The sequence below is a fragment of the Geotrypetes seraphini genome, chromosome 3 (assembly GCF_902459505.1).
Source record: "Geotrypetes seraphini chromosome 3, aGeoSer1.1, whole genome shotgun sequence".
Lineage (NCBI taxonomy): Eukaryota > Metazoa > Chordata > Amphibia > Gymnophiona > Dermophiidae > Geotrypetes > Geotrypetes seraphini.
In genome coordinates, this window is record NC_047086.1 from 166,831,672 (window position 1) to 166,857,571 (window position 25,900).

Consider the following 25,900-nt stretch of genomic DNA (forward strand, 5'->3'; position numbering starts at 1 on the left):
GGTCCAAAAAGCTCTATGTAATAAAAAGAACCATGTTTGTCTCATAGACGCTGACACTGTACATCCCATTCTCCAAGACCAAATTAGTGGCCATTGAGATGCATTAATTTGATGTCCAATCTCAATGCTCCAAATGTCTCTTAGACCATTTTTTGGTTTTTTATTTAAATATCCAGATATTAATTTATACCACAATGCGGCTTGATGTCCTAGGAAGTCTGCTTTAAAGCATAAGAACTTTAAACTATATTGATTGTTTAATGATTTCCATTCAGGGAACCCAACCTGAATGGCCTGCTTCAATTGCAACCATTTAAAACTTTGTGTTTTATTGAAACCAAATCTGTGTTGCAATTGTGTAAAATCCAGCAGTTTACCTTCTGAGATAATATCATCTAGAGTTCTAATGCCTGCATTAATCCAGTTCTTCCAAAGGATTTGAGCTCCGCCAATTTTGATCTTGGAGTTTATCCATATGGATTGATTAGTTGATTTGTATATTGGGATGGGTGTTAATTTATCAATAAATCTCAATGTTTTCCAAGTATCCATTATTATTTTATTTTCTTTGTATCTTTTAGGTATATTAATACTTGGTAGATGAACTAAATTTAGGGGAAACATAAGGCGCCATTCCAAATATAACCAATCTGGTGCATTATCTATAAGTTCTGGGAGGATCCAATACATACCCTGACGTAGAATATAGGCTTGATGGTACCTATAGAAATTTGGAAAATTTACCCCTCCCTCCTTAATTGATTTTTGTAAGGTTACTAAAGCTATTCTAGGTGTTTTACCAAGCCAAAGAAATTTTGTTAAAATTCTATTAAGCTTTTTATAAAAGGACCCCTGAAAATAAATAGGTATCATACTCATTTGGTAGCAAACCACAGGCAACATCATCATTTTAATAGTTTGAACTCTTCCCCACCAAGAAATATGTAATGGGTTCCATTGCTCACATAACTCCGTTACTTTTTTTAATACATATTTTTCATTTTCTTTTACAGTATCTTCAATTGTTTTTTTAACTTGAATGCCTAGATATTTAAATCCTTCTTCTTTCCATATGAATGGAAAAGTATCAAATAATCCTTTTACACAGTAAACATTCAAGGGTATAATTTCAGATTTATTCCAATTAATTTTATAACCTGAAAATTTGCCAAACTTATCAATTAATTCCAATAAAGAAGATAAGGTAGACTCTGGATTTCTCAAATAAAGCAAAATATCATCCGCATAAGCCGAAATTTTATATTCCATATCTGAATATGGAATACCTTGTATCTCCCTCGTTTGCTGTATTGCTAACAATAAGGGTTCTAATACAACATCAAATAACAAAGGAGATAAAGGACAGCCTTGTCTAACTCCCCTCTGCAATTGAAAACCATCAGATATCATATTATTAATATTTAATCTTGCAATCGGGAAGCTATACAATGTTTTTACCATTTGTATAAATCCAGAACCTATACCAAACCATTCTAAAGCCTGATACATAAAATTCCATTCTACCCTATCAAATGCTTTCTCGGCATCTAATGAAACTGTAAAAGCCGGTTCATCCATTTTTTTTGATAAGTTTAGCATGTGAAATAATAGTCTAGAGTTATTGGAGGAATGTCTTTTAGCAACGAAACCCGTTTGATGCATATCTATAATATGTGGGAGAGCTTTGGCTAATCTCAAAGCCAAAATTTTCGCCAAAAGTTTATTATCAACATTTATCAAAGATATAGGCCTGTAGTTCGAAACCAAAGTAGGATCTTTATTTGGCTTAGGCAAAACAATTACTATTGATTCAGCCATAGTACCTTTTATATTACCTTTTATAAGTTGTGTCTGATATAAATTTAGTAAAAATGGGGAAAGGACATTTTGAAATGTTTTATAAAATTCTACTGTGTAACCATCACCACCTGGAGCGGATCCAACTCTAAGAGATCTCAATGCTGTTTCTAATTCTTTTAATGATATAGGTTCTTCTAAACTTCGTTTTATATGATCAGGAATTTTAGGTCCATTAATTAAATCTAAAAATTTTTTTCCATCTTTTTGTTTCTCCAAATAAGGTTCGGAAGAATATAGATCCTTATAAAAATTTAAAAATTGTTTTAATATTATATTTGTTTGATTTGTTATTATACCATTATCATCTTTTATTCCATTAATATTAGTTCTCCTTTTTTTTGCCTTAAGATAATTTGCTAATAATTTTCCCGCCTTATTAGAATTTCCATAATACACTGTTTGCTTGGAAAACAAATCTTTTCTTATCATTTTTGAAGTTAATTCATTATATTTACCTTTTACTTTCAAAAGAGCTTGCAAAACTTCATATTCCCATTTACTTATCAATTTAGCTTCTAATATTTTTATTTCTTTTTCTAATTCTATATATTGTTTTTTAATTTGTTTCCTAATAAAAGCTGAATATGATATAATATTACCCCTCATAGTTGCTTTAAATGCATCCCATACATTCTCTATGGATGTATCTTCCACTAAATTTGTTTGAAAAAATTCATTAATTTGTGTTTTAAAATTTTCCAAAAATTTGTCATCCACAAGCAATGCATTATCAAATCTCCAAAGAGGTCTATTATTTTCTAATTGATCTAATTGTAATTCTATCCATATTCCCGCATGATCCGAAATGATAATAGGATCAATGGAGGCTTTAATCACCTGTTGCACTTTATTTGTTGAAACAAAAATATAATCTATTCTTGAAAATGATTTATGAACCTGTGAACAAAATGAATATTCCCGATCATTAAAATGAAGAATACGCCATATATCCTTCAAATCGCATGATCGAACTAAATTATCTAGACCTAAAGATTTAATATTTTTACCTGGTTTTTTATCCAATAATGGATCCATTACAGCATTAAAATCTCCAGCCATCACTAAATTAGAGGCAGCCAGTGGTAATAACATATTTTGTAGCTTTTTGAAAAATTCTGATTGATTCGAATTAGGGGCATATATATTAAATAACGTCAGGGTATCATTTCCCATACCTATATCGATATGTATCCATCTTCCATGTGGATCTGAACTTTTTACCTTTATATTGGCCATACATTTTTTATTTATAAGAATTGCAACCCCTGCTTTTTTACCCACTGCTGGAGCAAAAAAACATTCCTTTATCCATCCACCTGATAATTTCTGTGATTCCTTCATATTAAGATGGGTCTCTTGCAGACAGTAAATATCCGCATTTTGCTTTTTTAAAAATGTTAATATTTTTTTCCTTTTAATTACATGATTCAGGCCATTGACATTAATAGAATATATTTTAAAAGACATTATACATTTTAATACTTTTCATTATCTTATTCTTCCTCTCCTCTTTCATATTTAATATCCAAAAAATTTTCTTCATGACACACATATTTAACCCTAATGTATCTCCCTTAATTATTCTAGTAAATATTCTCCTTGTCCCTCCCTTTCCCACCCAGTACATTGGCTGCTTAAGGATACACATTGGAACTGTAATCCAAACATTCTCCCCATTCCAGGCAATCAATATTCAATATTTAAACAAATTTCCCTTCTATCTATCTATATTGATCTTTTATATCTTTAATCATTTTCCATAACATTTCATTAATGTATCATTATCCATTTAACAATATGTTAATTTGTATTTCCTTAGTATTATGATTTCAACATATAATTATTTTAAACATATATGTAGTGTATTATTTAATAATTTTCCTATATTTTGTTCTTTCTTTCATATAATTATTATTGTCTTTTCTTTGTATTGTTTTCCTCCATTTCTTCAGATATTTCGATATGTCATATTTTCTAATTTTTCATAGAGTCTTCAAAACCATCTTAATGTTCTATGTTAAAATATCATAGGTTCTGGTTTAGAGAGAAAATCTTTTAGTTTTTCGGGATCCTCAAAATATAAGGATTTGTCTCCAGATGATACTCTCATTTTCGCCGGGTAGTATAGACCATATTTAAATCCTTTTTCTTTTAGTAGAGGTCTCATGTCTAGTAGTCTTTTTCTTTTATTTGCTGTGTTTTTGGCGAAGTCTGGTAAAAACCATAATCTTGATCCTTTATAATTTAGGTTTTTATCTTTTTTTGCAGCATTTAGTATCTCTAGTGCTTGTTGGTATCTCAGCATTTTGAAAATTATTGGTCTTGGTCTGTTTTTGTTTTCTAAATTTTTAATTGGGATTCTATGCGCCCTTTCAATTTCAATTGGTTGTTTCAAGTCTAACTGTAGTATTTTTGGAATTAAATTTTCAAGGAAAAGGATAGTATTTTTTCCCTCTAAATTTTCTTGTATTCCAAAAAGTTTGATGTTTTTCCTTCTTCCTCTATTCTCGTAGTCCTCCAGTTGATCTTTTAATTTATTTAATTCCAGGCTGTCGTTTTTACATCTTTTTGATTCACATTCTATAGTTTCCATTTTTGATTCTAGTTCAGTTGTTCTTTTGTTGTTAACTTCCATTTGTCTATGAATATTTAAAATTTCTTCTTTCATTTCCGACATATTAGTTATAGTTTCCTTGAGCATTTGTTTGATTTGTTTTAGTTCTTCCATTACTTCTGCTTTGCTTAATATGTCTGATTCTTCGATAGGAAGTGGTATCTTGCTTGGTGTTATTTGGTCTTGTTTCTGTCTTTTTGCAGATGTACCAGCCTCATTTTTGTTTTGTCTGGTACTTGCCATGTTATTGTTTTCTTTTTCTTGGTTATTCTTATTTCTTATATTTAGTCTCTTAGATTTGGTATTCTTAGGTTTTTAATCTCTTTTCTTCCAAGATTTAGTTCTATCTTTTGAAGTAGAAATTTTCTTTTTAAGCCCTTTTCTTTTCCTCAGTTATCTGTCATAATCTTGAATATTCCTTTTTTAGTTTATTTATCTCTTTTATATTAGCTAGATGGTTATTTTTGATTTTTTTCCTTCTTTTTTTCCTTTACCTATGTCAGTTTGAAAATTCTTTTCTTTTTTCTTTTACTTTTCTCACTTTCACTGTTTCAATGAAGGAGGGGAACATTCAGTCCAACAACATTTCCTTCCCTTAGATCTCTCTCAGATTAGTCAATTCCTTTCACAAGTTTTAATTCACTATCTCTGACATTCACTCTCTCTCTCAATGAGACACCGTTTCAGCGCTGACAAAAAAAAAAAAAAAATTCTTAGTATTTTTTTTTTTTTCTCCTCTCACAAGCCCAATCGCAGCCCTGATTGAGGAGAGCAACACTTTATAGAGTTATTTTCCCTTATTTTGACCAACTTGAAGCAATTGTCTTCTGTTTTTTCTCAGCGTCTCTCAATTGCCTCGATGTCTTGCTGCTTCAGTTTTTTAAAGTTCCGTTGATCCTTTTCTCTGTCTCCTCTCTCACAAGCCCACTCGCAGCTTTGTCAGAGGAAAGTAATATTCAATTCAGTATTTTTATTTATTTTAGTAAGCTGATATTTATTTGTTTTCAGCGCTTCGGCACTTAATTATTGAGAGAAAATGCCGGTATTCCTCTCTCTCAATTTTCTTTATTCAATCCCCTTTTTATCAAAGGATAATCTTTTTCCTTCTTTTGGTTTCAATATATCTGGTCGGAACACAAACTTCTTTCACAATTTCTCCAATCAAACTGTTTGATCACTCACATGTACTTCGCGGTTTCAGCGCTGCATTCAAGTTTAATGAAACCGCCGAAAATACAAACGGCTCTCTGCCTTTCCGACTCTTGTCAGCACATATCTCACTTCAACTGTAGCAATTCAGCTTTTTTTTTTTTTTGATTTCAGTTATATCTGGTCGGAACACAAACTTTCTTCACAATTTCCCAATCAAATTATCTGGTCATTCACATGCACCTCGCAGTCTCAGCACTGCTTTCAAGCCTCTTGAAACCGCCGAAAACATAAACAGCTCTCTGCTTTCCCGACTCTTGTCAGCTTTTTTCTGTTTCAGTTATATCTGGTCGGAACATAAACTTTTTTCACAATTTCGCAAATCAAACTGTTTGATCACTCACATATACTTCGCGGCTTCAGCGCTGCATTCAAACTTCATGAAACCGCCGAAAATACAAACGGCTCTCTGCCTTCCCGACTTCTGTCAGCACATATCTCACTTCAACTGCAGCAATTCAGCTTTTTTTTTTTTTTTTGATTTCAGTTATATCTGGTCGGAACACAAACTTTCTTCACAATTTCCCAATCAAATTATCTGGTCATTCACATGCACCTCGCAGTCTCAGCACTGCTTTCAAGCCTCTTGAAACCGCCGAAAACACAAACGGCTCTCTGCTTTCCCGACTCTTGTCAGCACATACCTCACTTCAACTGCAGCAATTTAGGATTTTATCTTGTATCATTTGTTCAGCTTTTTAAATATATATTTTCTATATAATTATTTTGAAGGAAAAAAAATTTTTTTATATTTCATTGCCTGGATGGTGAGGAGCTTCACGATCACACCTCCATCCGTGCTCGCGTTAAGCCACGCCCCCCACGCTGTATATATTCTATAAAAGGCTCTCTGTTTGCCAGGCCTTTTATAAAAAGTACAGATCTAAAAATCAGATTTATGCCTAGAAAACCTATTCAAAGTTATCCTCCATGTTCCACAATCACTCATACTCAGCCTTCCTTAGCAGTACGACCCACAACACAATGTCTGAGGTTGCATTTCACCTTGTCCAGTGCTTCAAGATAGTTTCCAGCCTATGCAACTCCTTGTCCACCTTGTTGGTGTTGTTTAACCAGTGCTCGCCTAGTTGATTCAGCTGACTTTCTAGTTCTGAACAGCTGATAGAAAGCAGCAGTCTCTTCCCATCATTCAGCACCTGGTACAGTTTGGGCTGATGCTCTGTCAGACTGGATTTCAAATGCTGTAAATGCAGAAGGAAGTTATGGATCAAACTATGAGAGGCTTACTATCCCACACTAGAAGGAAGACTCCCAATTACACAGTCAAATTTGATACAGGCTTTCTGTGCTTGAAGCATGTAAATATCCCCTGATTCTAGTACAGATTAATGGGTGATAAGAAACTGATACCACTTCTCCATAGTTTCTCATCTAGATGACAGTCTCACATTCTCTCATTCTCTCTCTCTGGGGAGCACCACAGAATTAGTAGGTCACAGATAGCCTAGATTTCAAATTATATATTTGGATTTTTGCACTCTTGCTGTCTGGTCCTGTTCTACTCTTTGGAATAATCATATCCTTTTTTACAATTTTAGGGCTAAAAAAAAAAAAATGAGGGGGAAAAACAAACTAAAACAATACAGATCACTTAACTGTAGCAGGTGTTCTCCATGGACAGCAGGATAAAAGTCCTCACTCACAACATGAGTAACATCACTGATAGAACCCAAGCAGGAAAGATTCTCCAGCTAAGTAAGTACTAAAAGCTTTAAAGCTGTAGCACTGTGCTGCTAGTTATTCAGCTTGAGTAAAATAAAACTTATAACTCTTTGGGAAGGTCGGCCAGTATCTAACAACTTGTATCCTGCTGTCTATAGACAAAGCACAGTTACTTACCGTAACAGGTGTTATCCAGGGACAGCAGGCAGATATTCTTAACGCATGGGTGACGTCACCGACGGAGCCCCGGTACGGACCTTTTTAACTAGAAAGTTCTAGTTGGCCGCACCGCGCATGCGCGAGTGCCTTCCCGCCCGACGGAGGAGTGCGTGGTCCCCAGTTAAGATAAGCCAGCTAAGAAGCCAACCCGGGGAGGAGGGTGGGACGTAAGAATATCTGCCTGCTGTCCCTGGATAACACCTGTTACGGTAAGTAACTGTGCTTTATCCCAGGACAAGCAGGCAGCATATTCTTAACGCATGGGTAACCTCCAAGCTAACAGAGAGGGAGGAGGGATGGTTGGCCATTAGGAAAATAAATTTTGTAGCACAGATTGGCCGAAGTGTCCATCCCGTCTGGAGAAGGCATCCAGACAGTAGTGAGTAGTGAATGTGTGAACTGAGGACCAAGTGGCAGCCTTGCAGATTTCCTCTATGGGTGTGTAACGGAGGAAAGCCACAGAAGCAGCCATAGCTCTGACCCTGTGGGCCGTGACAGCACCTTCCAGTGAGAGACCGGCCCGAGCATAACAGAACGCAATACAGGCAGCAAGCCAGTTGGAAAGCGTCCGTTTAGAGACAGGACGACCTAGACGGTTAGGATCGAAGGTCAGAAAGAGCTGAGGGGACGAGCGGTGAGCCCTGGTACGGTCAAGGTAGTAGGCAAGGGCACGCTTACAATCCAGTGTGTGCAACGCCTGTTCCCCAGGATGAGAATGGGGTTTAGGGAAAAAGACAGGCAACACAATGGACTGGTTGAGGTGAAAAGCCGAGACCACCTTGGGAAGGAATTTAGGATGGGTACGCAGAACCACCTTGTCATGGTGGAAAACAGTGAATGGTGGATCGGCGACCAGTGCATGCATCTCACTAACCCTCCTGGCAGAGGTGATGGCAATGAGGAAAAGCACCTTCCATGTTAGAAGTTTGAGCGAAGTTGTGGCAAGAGGCTCAAAAGGAGGTTTCATGAGTGCTGATAAAACCACATTCAGGTCCCAGACGACAGGAGGAGGCTTCAGAGGTGGTTTGACATTGAAGAGGCCTCTCATGAACCGGGAAACCAGTGGATGAGCCGTGAGAGGTTTTCCGAGGATAGGCTCATGAAACGCAGTGATGGCACTGAGGTGGACTCTGATTGAGGTAGACTTGAGGCCTGCGTCGGACAGAGAGAACAAATAGTCCAGTACAGTCTCCACCGCCAATGAGGTGGGATCGTGATGATGCAGTAGACACCAAGAGGAGAACCTGGTCCACTTCTGATGGTAACATTGGAGGGTGGCCGGTTTCCTGGAGGCATCCAAAATTCGACGGACAGGCTGAGACAGATTCTCTGGAGAGGTCAGCCCGAGAGAAACCAAGCTGTCAGGTGGAGCGAAGACAGATTGGGATGTAGTAGAGACTGACGTTGCTGTGTAAGTAGAGTAGGAAACACAGGAAGAGGAATGGGCTCCCTGGAGCTGAGCTGAAGCAGGAGGGAGAACCAGTGTTGGCGAGGCCACCAAGGAGTGATGAGAATCATGGTGGCCCTGTCCCTGCGGAGTTTGGATAACGTCCGCAACATCAGAGGTAGTGGAGGAAAGGCATAGAGGAACCGATCCGTCCAGTCGAGCAGGAATGCATCTGGGGTCAGACGATGAGGAGAGAAGAGTCTGGAACAGAACTGGGGCAGCTGATGGTTGTGAGGCGCTGCAAAGAGGTCCACCTGCGGAGTGCCCCAGCGAGCAAAGATGGAGTGGAGTGTTGAAGGGTCCAGAGTCCACTCGTGAGGTTGAAGGATGCGGCTGAGATTGTCGGCCAGGGAGTTCTGTTCACCCTGGATATAGACAGCCTTGAGGAAGAGATTGCGGGCCGTGGCCCAGGTCCAGATGTTGAGAGCTTCCTGACAAAGGAGGCGAGATCCGGTGCCGCCTTGCTTGTTTATGTAGTACATGGCGACTTGATTGTCTGTGCACAGGAGAAGAACCTGAGGGCAGAGAAGGTGCTGGAAGGCCTTGAGAGCATAGAACATGGCTCTGAGTTCCAGGAAATTGATGTGATGTTGACGCTCCTGAGGGGTCCAGAGTCCCTGGGTGCGTAGATCTCCCAGGTGAGCTCCCCACGCATAGGGGGAGGCATCCGTGGTTATGATCATGGAGTGAGGGAGTAGATGAAAGAGAAGACCCCTGGAAAGATTGGAGGAGTTCAACCACCATTGAAGAGATTGCTGAAGAGACGATGTGACAGAGATGGGATGAGAAAGAAGATCCGTGGTCTGTGACCATTGGTTGGCAAGAGTCCATTGAGGTGTCCTGAGGTGGAGTCGCGCCAGAGGAAGCACATGGACGGTCGAGGCCATGTGGCCCAGGAGGACCATCATCTGTCGGGCTGGAATGGAGTGATGAAGGAGCACCTGACGACAGAGGTGGAGCAGGGTCCGTTGACGGTCGGAGGGGAGAAACGCCCTCATCAGAGTGGTGTCGAGAACTGCTCCAATGAACTGAAGTCGCTGTGTGGGAAGCAGATGCGACTTGGGGTAGTTGATCTCGAACCCCAGGAGATGGAGGAAAGAGATGGTGTGATGAGTGGCTTGTAGCACAAGTGGAGACGTGGGTGCTTTCACCAACCAATCATCCAAGTAGGGGAACACCTAGAGGTTGTGAGACCTGAGGAAGGCCGCCACCACAATAAGGCACTTGGTGAACACCCTGGGCGATGAAGCGAGGCCAAAAGGTAGCACTTTGTACTGATAGTGACGGTGCTGTATCTGGAACCGTAGGTAGCAACGTGAAGTCGGATTGATTGGGATGCGAGTGTAGGCCTCTTTGAGGTCCAGGGAACATAGCCAGTCGTGTTGAGAGAGAAGAGGGTAAAGCGTGGCAAGGGAGAGCATTCTGAACTTCTCCTCGACCAGACACTTGTTGAGATCCCTGAGATCGAGGATGGGACGGAGGTCTCCTGTCTTCTTGGGAACCAGGAAGTAGCGGGAGTAGAATCTCTGACCCCTTTGGTCCGGAGGCACCTCTTCGATGGCATTGAGAAGAAGGAGGGATTGGACCTCCCTCAGGAGGAGGGGGGTTTGGGAGGAGTGAGAAGCAGACTCTACGGGAGGATTGTCTGGTGGAAGAGTCTGGAAGTTGAGAGAGTAGCCGTGGCGAATGATGTTGAGGACCCATTGGTCTGATGTGATGACCTCCCAACGGCTGAGGAAGATTTGGAGGTGACCCCCGATAGGCTGAGGAAGAGGCAATGATGGTGGGAGACTGGCTATGCCCTGGAGGAAAAAGTCAGGTTGGTGAGACTGTGAGCGAGCCTGAGATTGATGCTGTTGACGAGGTCAGCGAGGCTGCTGTTGAGGCGGGTTGAGAGGTCTGGCCGAGAACCTGCGCTGGTAGGAAGACTGCTGTCTGTAGGGGCGAGCAGGTGGAGTCTTCTTTTTAGGTTTGATCAGAGTGTCCCACCTGGTCTCATGTGCTGAGAGCTTCTGGGTTGTTGAGTCCAGGGACTCTCCAAAGAGTTCATCACCCAGACAAGGTGCGTTCGCCAGGCGGTCCTGGTGGTTAATGTCTAGGTCAGAGACTCTCAGCCATGCCAAACGGCGCATGGCCACCGCCATGGCAGATGCGCAAGAGGTCAGCTCAAATGAGTCGTAGATGGAGTGAACCATAAATTTCCTAAGTTGGAGGAGGCTAGAAATATGTTGCTGGAAAAGAGGGACCTTACGTTCAGGAAGATATTTCTGTAAGGAGGAGAGCTGTTGCACCAGATGCTTTATGTAGAAGGAGAAGTGGAAGGTGTAGTTGTTGGCTCTATTAGCTAACATGGAATTTTGGAAAAGGCGCTTACCAAATTTATCCATGGTTTTTCCCTCTCTGCCAGGAGGGGTGGAGGCATATACACTGGAACCCTGAGATATTTTTAAAGTAGATTCCACCAGGAGGGACTCGTGGGGCAATTGAGGTTTGTCAAACCCTGGGATTGGAATAACCCGGTACAAGCTATCCAATTTACGAGGGGCTCCAGGAACAGTGAGGGGAGCTTCCCAGTTTTTATAGAAAGTTTCCCGTAAGATGTCGTGGACGGGCAACTTCAGAAATTCTTTGGGAGGTTGTTCAAAGTCTAGGGCATCGAGGAAAGCCTGAGACTTTTTAGAGTCGGACTCTAAGGAAATGGAAAGAGCTGCTGACATCTCCCTAAGGAATTTGGAGAAAGAGGACTGCTCTGGTTTTGAGACGGTGTCGGTCATGGAGGGTTCTTCATCGGTTGACGAAGCGTCCTCCTCGGTACCGTGAGGGGAGTCTTCCCACAAGTCTGGGTCCCTAATGTCGGGGTGCATACGTTTGGACATCGGTGTGGGGGGCTCGGCATGGCGGGTCTTTGAAAGAGATTTGCCTGAGCGCACCGAGGCGGTACCGGGTGAGGAAGACCGATGTCATTCCTGGGGCCGGACAGGGTCGGCAGCATCACGGGTATGTACTGTAGGTGTTTCTGCCAAGAGCACCGGCATGGAGGTATTAATCGGTACTGAGGGGGTCGACACCGATGGGACAGTGCGAGGCTCGGACCGGTCCTGTACCGGAAGGTGCGGTGCCAGCAACGCGGGCAACAGTTGTTGGAGCTGTTGTTGCAGCTGCTCCTGTAACTGTGTTTGGAGTATGGCCGCGATGTGGTCATCCAGGGGAGGCACCGGTACCGCTTTTTTCTTCTTCGGTACCATAGGTGCTGCTCTACGCTCCGGCGATGAGGAGGCCGATGATGAGGCACTCACCGAGATCGGAGCGGAGCATTTGCGGGGCCGGTGCGGTGCCGGGAGGGCCGGTGTCGCAACCGTAGCAGGGGGGCGCTCAAGGGAAGTGGGAGGCTTCTTAGCCGGCTTACCTGGGTCCAACGACCCCGAGGAAGGGTCCGGTGGTGTCGATGTCGTCGGTGCCGACTTTTGGGGTGCCGTCGACGACGCAGCCGATTCCATGGCAGATCCGGTACCAAACAAAATATTTTGCTGGATCTGCCTATTTTTCAAAGTACGCTTTTTAAGCGTAGCACAGCGGGTGCAGGTGTCAGCCCGATGCTCTGGACCCAAGCACTGGAGGCACCAATTGTGCGGGTCGGTGAGGGAGATCGGGCGTGCACACCGCTGGCACTTCTTAAAGCCCGGTTGAGGGGGCATGAAGGGAAACACGGCCTCCGCAAAATCAAAGCCAGAGGCCTGTATGGTGGCAACAGGCCCCGCCGGGGCCGGGCCGAAAAAATAGAGAAAACTCGACGAGTTTGTTTTTTTTTTTTTTTAAAGAAATATAACGGGATCTTAAGGGAAAAAAAACTGAAAAAATGAAAAAAATACGCGAGCGGGAAGGCAGAAAATAGTTTTTCAACGGCCATTGAAAACACATGCGTCTTCTTCGCTCCGCGGAAACGAAGAAACTGGGGACCACGCACTCCTCCGTCGGGCGGGAAGGCACTCGCGCATGCGCGGTGCGGCCAACTAGAACTTTCTAGTTAAAAAGGTCCGTACCGGGGCTCCGTCGGTGACGTCACCCATGCGTTAAGAATATGCTGCCTGCTTGTCCTGGGATAACACCTCTTACAGGTAAGTAACTTGGTTTTCTCTGAGAATAAGAACTCACAGCATGGACTCCCTAGCTACAGGCTATGGGCATATATGGTAGTGTATAGCGATTAAAAAAAAAAACTTCATGTTCTGGTCTCATCTTCCAGGAACACAAATATTACCTTTTTAAAATGTAGAATGCATGTACACTGAAAGGTTACCCATTAGCATTTACACCCGACTTGAGTCACATACAACTTAAGATTAACTTCTTTTATTACACATAACTGGAAAAATTGTGACAGATTAAACTATAATTTTTGGTGGAACTCAGTTTGCCATATATATAAGATGGAGCGTACATTTGAAACACAAAAAGGATATATAGATAAGTTCAAGAGGATTTGGGGACCATTAACAGATTTTTGTAATGATTGATTTTCATTTTTCCCATATTAAGATAATGGTTAAAGGAGGGAGGGTGGGAGGGGGTAAGGTTTTTATTCTCTTTGTCATAAATTATAAATAATTTATCATAATAGATGTTATTCTTATGTGACAATAACAAAATGAAGGGAGGGAAGAGGATTTATAATTAAATAATAATTGATAAAATCATTACAGTTTATATGATATGTAAAATCATAATAAGGATAATATAAGATATGTTTTATATAAAGTACATTATAGATATATCAAGTGTATTGTTAAAATAATTGTATGAAAATTTATGACACTTGTTGTTATATGAAAAAATCAATAAAAAACTTAAAACAAAAAAGATTAACTTCTCTTTTGGACCTGCAATTTGAAGGAGAGTTTAAGGCAAGAGTTCTTGTTGTGTGAATTTGCTTTAATCATTTGTGAACTTTTTTTTTTTCTGCTTGTGTATACGACTGAAGTCAAGAATTGGCATTAATAAGAAAACACATTTAGTTATTGCTGCAGTATCCAGTGACCCTCGGCGATACATATAATCCGTTTTTTTTCTACTGTATTTTTCACTGCATTTTTTTGTGACATATGTTTCTTCCCTTTTCTACCATGGACCCCTGATGAAGGTTGTCCGAAACACGGACCGTGTTGAGTCCCCTGTTTGGTAAAAAGGTTTTTAGATATACTTTGGTTGTCACAATAAATTTTGCCTACATCGTTGTACATATCTGCAGTTTTGGTTTGTTTGTTGCTGCAGTAAGTGTGCATTTCTGCCAACTGCTGTAGCACTTCCTTAACTTACCTTGAGAGTTGCAAGTCAAACCTCACTTTGGCATTCATGTGAAAACTGGTATATTTATTTTAAAGGACAGAGCAGACAGCATGTTCTGTGCTTTCTGAGCATGCAGAACAAAAGCTCTTTAAAGATCCCACCTACCGACCTGGTAAAGAGTAATCCGGTCAGTAAGCCTTTCCTCTGATTCTTCCACCAAGCCCACCACAGGGATGCTGCTTTCTACAGCCTCCAGCTGTCTGCTGAGATCTTGAAAGTCCTCATCCAGATGTGTCCACGTCTAAACAGGAAGCATATTGAAACAACATATAAATATCCTTCTTTAATACAAAAACAGATTTAACAGCTATTTTCAAAAGCTATCAGCTTTTTTTCAAAAGCTATCTATTGTCCCCATATCTTAGCCTTTTGGAACTCAATCTGGGATCAAGTAAATTGTTTATTGGAAAATCACGTAGCATTAACTTATGATACTGTACTTTTTGGTATGTCTATGAGAAAAAAGAGTCAGATATCAATGTGTAATAACAAACTTTTATTGATTTTGACCGGAGTAGCCATTCAACATATTACTAATAACTGGAAAGACCATAGTAGGCTCAATTTTAAATTTTGGTGGAATTCAGTTTGCCACATATACAGAATGGAAAGATCAATAGCGGTGCAAAATGGAAATTATAAAAACTTCATTAAAATTTGGGAACCATTAACGTCCTTTTGTCATGATTGATGCCATTTTCCTAATATTTCTATATTTAATATGTAAGATAAGGGTGGGGTGGGGGGAGGGTCTCTTTTATATGAAAAATAAAAATTACTAAAAGGATTTCAGGATGGGAGAGGGAGGGTTATATTTACAACTATGTTATAATAATAAGATGTACAAGTGGTTAAATCTATGTTATTGTGTTGCAATTTTTGTACACTTGATGAAAGTTTTAAAATAAAGAATTATAAAAAAAAAAAAAAGCTATCAGCCCATGTACTACTACTAATCATTTCTATATTGCTACTAGACATATGTAGCAATATACATCAAGCGAAAAAGAAAATTCTGTGGAGATGGTGTTGCTCAAGATGCAGGCTTTATTTTAAAAAAATATACAATTTGATAATCCACATAAAATATATCTAGGACCCAAACCGTTAGGAACTATGGACCCAACACGGTCCGTGTTCTGACAATGCTGTCTTCCTCAGGGGTCCCTAAAAATCCTGACATAAAGGCGCATGGATTGAAAACTGAAAACAATACCGAGTCGTAACTCCGCTTTTGAGGAATCCCTGTGTCCCTCCCATGTGAATATTTGCTTGCATTTATATGCTAAGCAATAAGTATATGTAAATTACATTTCTCCCTCCATTTTGAGGGTTCAGCACTCGCAATTATCTTGCTGGCTCCACCCCTCCATATGACATCATCCTGGAGTGCTGAGAAAAAAAAGTTTGGCGCTTTTTTCAGCATTTGCTTCAGCATGCAGAGAATTTTGCTTTTTTTCAGCACTTGCTTCTGTGTGCAGAGAGAAAATTTCACTTTTTTTTTTTCCCGCGTGACTGGGCAAACTAAAGGAGATGGGAAAGCTTGTGTGCCTAATGAATCCTGTTTCATTCGCAATTTCATGGTATTTGTGAGGGATTTAACCAAAATACCGCAAATAAGATAGAAAAAAGTTATTTGTGTTGTTTTGGTATTTGCGGGTTGGCTTTGCACCTAACCTCTGCCAATATGGAGGGAGCAGTGTATATTTTAGGGCTGGAAACCGTGCTGCCATTTACAAACAGTGCTGCCATTTACCCCCCTTTAATAAAGCGCAATAGAGGTTATTAGCGCAGGGAGCCGCGCTGAATGCTTCATGTTGCTCCCGATGCTCATAGAGTTCCTATGACTGTCAGGAGCAGCGCAGAGCATTCAGCGTGACTCCCTGCGCTAATAACTGCTATTGCACTTTAGTAAATGGGGGGAGACACTGATGTAAGAGCATAAAACTACATATAGAGACATTAAAATCTAAAAATAATACCCCCTAAACATTTGCTACCTAGGCATGTGCCTACTCTGTGTATGCCAGTGGTCTCCCAACATATGGCACGCCCTGTAGGCAGGCAGCCGGTGCTGATGACTCTCCTCCTCAGCGGCGTCTCTCCTCCTCTCCCCGCACCTACCCTCCTCCAGGATCCCCCACCGGCTGAAGGGCCTCTGCATATGTGCGGACATCATTGCATCGACGTCTGCACACTTCTGGATGCCTTCCAGCCAGGTGTGCTGAAAAGTTTGTGGGACATCGATTTAGAGCTCTTCCATTTTCTTACAGTGGGCAAGTCACAATCAAGCAAATCATTAGAGTTGCAAAATTTGAGTTGAATTTTCCAAAAGAATTCTCCATGTTTAAATAACTGTTTACCCTTATTAAAAACTTTTATAAAAATCCATCCTCCCTCCTGTGATGCATATGGGAAAGAGGAACCCAAATTATAGCTACATGATGCAAGATCTATAAGAACATAAGAAGTTGCCTCTACTGGGTCAGACCAGAGGTCCATCGCGCCCAGCAGTCCGCTCCCACGGCGGCCCATCATCTGTAAGGTGATCCTTGTCTAAAACCCTTTATTCCCCTTTTATGCTTCTATCTATACCCTTTCATAATCCTATCTCTACCTCTATCTGTATCCCTCAATCCCCGCATCCTTCAGGAATTTATCTAATCCTTCTTTAAAACCCCGTAGTGTACTCTGTCCTATCACAACCTCCGGAAGCGCATTCCAGGTGCCCACCACCCTCTGAGTGAAAAAGAACTTCCTAGCATTGGTTCTAAACCTGTCCCCTTTCAATTTCTCCGAGTGCCCCCTTGTTCTTCTGGTTCCCAATAGGCTGAAGAATCTGTCCCTCTCTACCTTCTCTATGCCTTTCAGGATCTTGAAAGTCTCTATCATGTCTCCTCTGAGTCTCTGCTTTTCCAGGGAGAAAAGTCCCAGCCTTTCTAACCTGTCTGCGTATGGAAGGTTTTCCATACCTTTTATCATTTTTGTCACTCTTCTCTGAACCCTCTCAAGTATCGCCATGTCCTTCTTAAGGTACAGTGACCAATATTGGACACAGTGCTCCAGATGCAGGCGCACCATTGCACGATACAATGGCATGATGACTTCCTTTGTTCTGGTTGTAATACCCTTTTTAATAATACCAAACATTCTGTTTGCTTTCTTTGCGGCTGCTGCGCATTGTGCCGTTGACTTCATTGTTGTATCCACCAGCACACCCAAGTCTTTTTCAAGGTTACTTTCAAGGTTATGTGTCAGCGTTGAGGATACATTGAAACCCTCAACTCAATGTACGGCAGCAGCTAAGATAGCAAAGAGAATGTTAGGAATTATCAGGAAAGGAATGGAAAACAAAGATGAAAATGTTATAATGCCCCTGTATCACTCTATGGTGCGGCCGCACCTCGAATACTTTGTGCAATTCTGGTTGCCATACCTCAAAAACGATATAGCGTAAATAGAAAAGGTACAGAGAAGGGCAACAAAAATGATAAAAAGGATGGGATGATTTCCCTATGAGGAAGGGCTAAAGCACCTAGGGCTTTTAAAGAATGGTCATTGGCTGCCCATAAACCATAGAGTATCATACAAAATAGCCCTAATAATCTTCAAAGTTCAAATGACAAAAGCACCCTCATTCCTGGAAAGAATACTCACTCCTCGTACTCCAGATCATTAAGATCAGAGGATAAACATTTACTCTCAGTTCCTTCTTTAAAAACTCGATGGGATATGATAGTTTCTGTGACAGCTCATTTATGGAAATCGCCGCCTGCTCACTTGAGAGAAGAAACTAATCTAGATAGATTTAAAGGGAATCTTAAATGCTTTCTTTTTAAAGATGCATTCAAATGGTAAAAGCTACAAGGTCACCAAATTATAAGTGTCTTAACCTACTGTTATTCCCTTTTATGTTCTTCTCTCCTCATGCATTGTAATTCTTCCCTCTTTCCTTTTGTTCCTGTCATTAGGTACTTGTCCATGTTTCAGTCTTTTATTCCCCAATTACCCTGTTTTAAATTTTGTACATCACGTTGAATTTATGATAGTACATTTTAATCAAAATTTTATTAAACTTGAAACCTGAAGCATAGAGAACAGACAGGTCAGGGGTGATATGACAGAGGTAAAATAAAATTCTGAGTGGAGTAGAAAGGGTAGATATGAATCGATTGTTTACTCTTTTCAAAAATACTAGAACTAGGGGGCATGTGTTGAAGTTATTAATGTAATGTAATGTAATGTAATTTAATTTATTTCTTATATACCGCTACATCCGTTAGGTTCTAAGCGGTTTTCAGAAAATATACATTAAAATTATAAGTATGAGAGGTACTTAGAAGTTCCCTAACTGTCCCGAAGGCTCACAATCTAACTAGAGTACCAAGAGAGCTGTAAGGGAGTGCAAAGTAAGAAAAGAGAAAAGATGAGAAAATAAACAATCTAACTGAACTGTGTACTTTGAAAGGTAGAAGAGAAGAGATATAGAGGAGGAACTGTTGAAAAAAGAATTCTGGAGAATTTAAAAGATAGAAATAAAACAAAATGGTAAAGCAATGAATAAGATTACAAATAATTCATAAAACTGGAAAAAAATTAAAAGTAAAAAACATTGGCTTCAGTCCACAATTTCAGTTTCCAAATAAGGACTTCTAGGCAAGAGATTTGGATGATAGTTCCAGGCTGTCCATTTCTCCTCCTCCACGATGGTCTCCCCAATTTCCTCTGTGAAAAAGTCATTCAGTGCCGACTCTGGCATGTGTTGGTGCCGCTGGAGCTGTAACCGACCATTGAACCTCCGACATGCTGCTGCTACCTTCCCAATAACATCGAGCAATCTCTGAGAACAACCAGGCCGATGGATGCTGGGATTTCGAGGGAGAAGCCTTCAGACTACAAGCCGGGCAAGCCCCGAATATGCCGCTGCCCCCGGAGCAGATGCGCAGGAGACAGGCATAAGAGGCGAAGAGGATCCCTCCGACCATAGGTCGCCAAGCTGGACATCTGGCAAACATTCAGCGCGATTCATCAGGTATACCCTGACATTTGGCCTCGCAGGACGTTCCTCCTGCTCCTCCGATCGCAGGCCATCGACTGCAGCGTTACATCCGCACTGCCTTCGCCCAAGGAATTCGACTCTGTCATTGCCTCCAACCGCCCGTCTCAAATCTGCCATCTCCCTTTCAGCTTCCAAACTGGGGTAAGCCACAGCAAACAGCTATCGGCACACAGTACCAGAGGATCTAGATCTAGTCCTCCCCAACTCAAACCAGAACGAGGTCCCAGTTCGGTCTCTCCCAGCGCCACCACACAGTCCAACTATCCTCAAGTGCAAGGCCCCTCAACCGTCGAACCAGAACCAACGGTCAAATCACAAAAACAGTAAGCAATATGGAAAATAAATATATAACAAAGGAAAATAAACTCAGATAAATAAATTAAGATCTTAGATAAAGTAAAAATTGGAAACCAACAATAAAAAAAAATTATAAAAATAAAAGAAAAAAGGAAAAAATAAAAAATTGTCTGAAGGAGACAGAACAATAGATGACTTAACGGTCCGCCATCTTGGAAAAAAAAAAATAAATAAGTATTAAGTAATAGCTTTAAAACAAACCAGAGAAAATATTTCTTCACACAGCATGCAACTAATTTCTGGAATTTGTTGCCAGAGCATGTGGTGAAATCAGTTAGCTTAGCAGGGTTTAAAAATTTCCTAAAAAAGAAGTCCATAGGCCATTATTGAGATGGCTTGGGGAATTCCATTGTTTATTCCTAGGATAAGTAGCATAAAAGCTGTTTTACTACTTGAGATCTTGCTAGGTATTTGGGACCTGGGTTGGCCACTGTTGGTAACAGAATACCAGGCTTGATGGACCTTCGGTCTGTCTCAGTATGGCAACTCTTATGTTCTTATGTCCTATAGAGAAAATAAGTGCAGCTCTGGGGCAGGGCAGGGCAATCATGGGGCCATCACGACAAAGTACATATGGTACTCCCCATACCTACTTTCCAATGTGGAATTTGCACTTGCAAAATTTACATGTAGAGAAGTACCTGGTGTGTCTACTGAAAGAAGCACTTTCCAAGGGAAACTGCATAGACCTTCCTTTTGAAAATCAACTTGCAGGCCTACAGGTCTTACAAAGGGCTGCACTAAACTTTTTCGAGAAGCATATAAAAAATGTATGTTACAAAATATTATACTCCCTTCTCACCTCTAGAATGTACTCCAGCTCCACACCCCTCTTATGGGCTTGCTTCAGAACCGCTGCTGCTTGGTCCATTAGATCTGAATGCGACTGGTTTTCTTTTAAGAGGACAAAGCTGCTTATCTTCCTGAAGAGTGTTTCTGTCAGGATCATGTGAGATTCCAGCCCCTGGAAATATTCCTGAAAGTTCCCCAAAAAATAACCTGATAAATAATATGTGACTACATTATGAAAAAAATAAACAAGAGATATGGTTTTAACTTTCAGCTTATTCTGAAGCTGTAGTCCATCATGCATTTATATCCATAATTTCATTCAGAGATTCATGCTTCCAAGGCGCTTGTAGAAAATTGGGATTTTATATGTATCCTTACTGGGATTTATTGACTGCATTTTCTTGAAGAGAAAATTCACCCAAAGCGGTTTACAATACATTGAATAGTAATCAGGTACTCTTAAGTATTTTCCCGATCTGTCCCGGTGGACTCACAGTCTAAGTGTGAGCAATGGAGGGTTAGGTACTTTGCCCAAGATCACAAAAAACGGTACTGGGATCAAACCCACAACATCAGGGTGCTCCAGCAGCAACTCTAACCAGTAGGTCAACTGCTAAATTTATTTCCCCCCAGCTCCAAACAGAGCAGTCCAGAACATATGGATTATGTCCGTCGGCCAGCAGACACCGCTGCAATGAAGGTCAGTGATAACTCACATACAACATTCCTGTTAACTATCTTATAACCACGAATAGTCCCATCACCTTTGTTGCTCGCGGGAATATGTCAAAACTGTGATATGGCATTTATAAAAAACTGTGATATGGGGTAAATTTTACAAACTTTTATAGGTACCATCAAGCCTATATTTTACGCCAAGGTATGTATTGGGTCCTCCCTGAGCTCATTGAAAACACCCCAAATTGGTTATATTTGGAATGGCGACTCATGTTTCCTTTAAATCTTTGTCATGCTCTTGATATCAAGATGCCTAGATTAAATAAAGATAACAGAATATTAATGGACACTTGGAAAACCTTACGATTTGTCAGCAATTTAACAACTATTCCTATTAGTAAATCAACAAACCAAACCATATGGCTAAACCCCAAGATTCAAATTGGCGAATTTAAGATCATCTGGAAGCATTGGATGATTGCAGGAATACGGACTTTAAATGATGTTATTTCAAATGGTAAACTGCTTGATTTTACACAGTTGCAACATAAATATGGGTCTTAATAAATCACAAAGTTTTAAGTGGTTGCAACTGAAGCAGGCCATTCAGGTAGGGTTCCCTGAATGGAAAAATGTTAGTACGCAATATAGTCTGGAATTTTTATGCTTTCAGGTGGACTTTCTGGGCCAACAGGCCGCACAGTGGTATAAAACTATAAATGAATCTGTTAAAAAGAAGCCTAAAAATGGTCTTAAGGATATTTGGAGCATTGAGATTAAGCATCAAATTTCAGTATCTCAATGACCACAAATTTGGTCTTGGAGGATGAGATGTACAATGTCTGCATCTATGAGACAAACTTGGTTTTTTCTTCTGCATAGAGCATTTTGGACCCCAGTTAGATTACAAAAGTTAAATAGTTCAAAGTCTAATAGATGTTGGCATTGTAATCTTGAAGTAGGGACTTTAGATCATCTTTTGTTTTATTGTCCCTTTATCTTAGCCTTTTGGAATTCAATTTGGGATCAAATAAATTGTTTATTGGAAAAGCATGTGGCATTATCTTATGATACAATACTATTTGGTATGTCAATGAGGAAAAAGAGCCAAATATCATCAAATAATAATAAACTTATTGATCATGACAGGAGTCGCCATTCAACATATCACAAATAATTGGAAAAATCACAGTAGACTCAATTATAATTTCTGGTGAACTCATTATGTCACATCTATAAAATGGAAAGAACAATAGCTATACAACAAGGGAATTATAATAATTTTAATAAAATTTTGGAAAAACCAACAAAACTGCAGACTGTGTACAAGATGCAGGCAAATTTATTGTATCAAAATTAAAATGCAAAAAAATAATATAAATAAAACCCTTTTACCAATCAAGGAACCCAACACGGTCCGTGTTTCGGACAAACAAGCTGTCAGCAATTCTCGGCAAACATAACATAAAGGCATTTTGTTGTTATCTTCAATTTTTCTGTGGTATGTTTTAGACCTTATTTACCATGGACCCCTGACAAAGGTTTGTCCGAAACACGGACCGTGTTGGGTTCCTTGATTGGTAAAAGGGTTTTATTTATATTATTTTTTTGCATTTTAATTTTAATACAATAAATTTGCCTGCATCTTGTACACAGTCTGCAGTTTTGTTGGTTTCTCCTGGTTGGTGTTTTTTCTGCAGACCAAGTTGGACTTTCTTCTTGTTCCAATAAAATTTGGGAGCCATTAACATCTTATTGTAATGAGAAGACACCATTTTCTATTGGAATATACACTGTTTAATGTTGAGAGGGGGGAGGTTTATATATTATTATTCATACTGGAAAAATAGTAGCGGGAATGATGGGAGGGAAGGGAGGTAATTTTATGTATTATAAGATAAATTAGAAAGATTGTCAAGTGATATATTTAATTTTAATGTTTTGATGTTTGTACACTTGATGTAAGATTGAAAATGAATAAAAATATTAAAAAAAAAAAAAAGAAAGAAACTGTGATATGGCATTTATAAGAAGTTACTGAACCTATCCTGCACTGTTAATCTTCTCAACACCCATGTTAGGTCACTAGCAATTGTTAAACTGCTAACTTTTACTATGCATATAAACTGCTACCTCTTATTAACCCCCATTACAAAACAATAATGAGGTTTTTTAGCGCCTGCCGCAGTGATAGTAGCTCTGACACTCATAGGAATTCTATGAGCATTGGAAATGTTACCACCACAACCAGCGCTAAAACCATGCTGCAGTTTTGTAAAAAGGGGGGTGTGTGGTAAGTAAGCAAACTTGTAAGGTATTGATAATTCAGGGAGAAGTTGCCAAACCAATCCTGCACTGTATGTATGTAAACTGCTATCATGTATTAAGTATGTAAACCTATCCTGCATGGTTATTAGGCCCAGGACCCATGTTAGCTCAGTAATAATTGTTAGACTACGAACTTTGACTATATATGTAAACTGCTAACTCTTATTATTTATGTTAACCTATACTCGTTCTGGACTCTTCTGTGAAAAAGGGCTATAAAATCAAATAAATAAAAATACTCTTTTCAAAAGGCAGCACATTCTTTGCAAAAACAGGTGCGTTATTTGCAAAAAATAAAAAAAAAGTGTACTTTTAAATACACTTCTACCATAATGACAAAATGGCCAAAAAATCTGAATAAAATGATAATTCCCAGAAGTTGCATGGGAAATGACAACAAATTTAAAATTTCCAGCTGCTAGTCAATATGGAGACAGATTACCTAACCTCATACTGGAATCAACAGTCCCTTTGACGTAGGAGGCAATTATATGTGGATCGCTACAAAGGTAGGCTTTTCTTGATTATGACAGGGATAGGTATGCAAATGATAACCCGCAATGGAAAAATTGAAATCTCCTCAACTTTCCGTTTTGGTGGGCCAGTTTATGTTTAGGTTACAAATATTAAAAGATGAACGCAGATATGTTAGGGAATAGAAAATTATTTAAATTGGTTTGGGGCCCGTTGACATCCTTTGTTAATTTAACATAGTTGTCTTTGTTTAAATTTTTTGTTTATTTTTATACATATCCAGGACGGGGTGGGTGGGTGGGAGGGATATCTTTCTGGTTCATTTCTTGATTAAACTGTTGGATGGGAGGGGAGTGATATTTATTTTCTGCATTGTTATTAATGGAATTTAAGTGCTTATTTTGTTATTAATGTATATGTAATTCATGGCACTTTGTATTAGCTTTGAAAATTAATAAAGATTTTAAAAAATAAAATAAAAATAAATTCCAGCTGACCACCGTACTAAGAACTGTGAGATCTAGACAACTGACCCGTACATCTCTCTCTCCTCAATAATGGTTTTCTTGACCTATTAATCACTTTCTTCCACCTCTCTTAAGTTCAATCAATTTGTACCTTCGTTTAATCTTTTGTAAACCGCATAGAACTTCACGGTACTGCGGTATATAAACTGTTATTATTATTATTATTATAATTATTATTATATTATTATTATTATAAGTGAAAGCCATCTATTTTGGGGACATTTCATGGACAGATTCAGCACTTGGCTGGTTTTTCCCAAGATTGAGCACTTAATCAGCCATGTTAACTGCATATAAGAAACCACGCAACCCATGGCAGGTTAAGTTCTGAATACTGACTTAGCTGGCCATGTGTTAGCTAGTGCGGCATAAACCAGATATTCAACGCTGAAGCCCGGACATGACCCGGTACTGAATATCTGGGACTATCACCAGCAAAATGCTCACTGCTGCCATTATATTTACTATAATCTATGTGCATACTGTCACAGCCTAGGCAGATGTTAAGTGCTCACACCTAAAATATAGGTGCATATTTGACCACTTATGGTATCAATAAGGAAAAATAGGCACTTTTATTTTAGAACAGGCTCCAAATAGGTGCACTTTTGATACCCAAAAATAGGCATTGATTTATAGAATTATCTAGATTATATACGAACATGTCCATTCTATGCCCATTTATGTCCCATCTTATAAGTCTTAGCAGTGACCAGCCCTTGTATTATGTGTTGATTTCTACTTTCCCAACTTTATAGACTTTTTCAACTATATAGTTTGCACCATCTTATAATAGGCCTTGCAGTTGGCACTTGAATTTGTGCACGTTGACACGACAGTCTACTACTGCTAAGTTACCATGCACTAATTCAATAGCTAACTGTTTAGCACATATTGGTAAAAGGGCTCCTCAGATTAGCTTTTCTATTAATGCATCACTAATGCTCACTACTCTCACAGTGACAACAGAAATATACATCTGAGCCCTGAGATTCCAAGGACATTTACAGAAATCATTGGTTTCACTTTTACCTTATGCTTATCTAGAAGCATCTGGACTTCTTCTTTAGAAGTAACTATCATTGTTTGGTCTCCTGCCATCTTTTCCTGTCCCGTCTCGATGAGGTCTGCCAAGTCCTGCAAGGCTCGCTCATACTGACTCTTCAGTGCCAGACTTTGATTTAATCCACTGCGTCGCGAGCCAATTATCATCATGAGCTCATCATACATGTCCTTAAAAAAGGAAGCAAAGTTAGTCTCTATATTATATATATTGTTTGCCTGTCTCTAAACCACCTTCTTTGGATATT

At 39.7% G+C, this 25,900-nt stretch overlaps 1 protein-coding gene and 1 long non-coding RNA gene across 2 annotated transcripts in view; both read right to left on the reverse strand.

Moving 5' to 3' along the window:
* The window catches only part of SYNE1 (spectrin repeat containing nuclear envelope protein 1), a 994,076-nt gene that overhangs the window by 244,005 nt on the left and 724,171 nt on the right, over positions 1-25,900 (reverse strand). The window contains exons 104-107 of the mRNA XM_033936910.1: positions 25,623-25,823; positions 20,594-20,767; positions 14,485-14,616; positions 6,689-6,885 (exon numbers count right to left, since the gene is read on the reverse strand). Of these exons, the coding sequence (XP_033792801.1) occupies positions 6,689-6,885; positions 14,485-14,616; positions 20,594-20,767; positions 25,623-25,823 (704 nt within the window). The remainder of the gene's footprint in view (positions 1-6,688; positions 6,886-14,484; positions 14,617-20,593; positions 20,768-25,622; positions 25,824-25,900) is intronic.
* On the reverse strand, positions 4,687-6,677 carry LOC117356941. Its single transcript, XR_004538745.1, has 2 exons — positions 5,286-6,677; positions 4,687-5,163 (listed from the first exon to the last, which is right to left on the reverse strand). It is a non-coding gene; the product is annotated as an uncharacterized LOC117356941 (long non-coding RNA).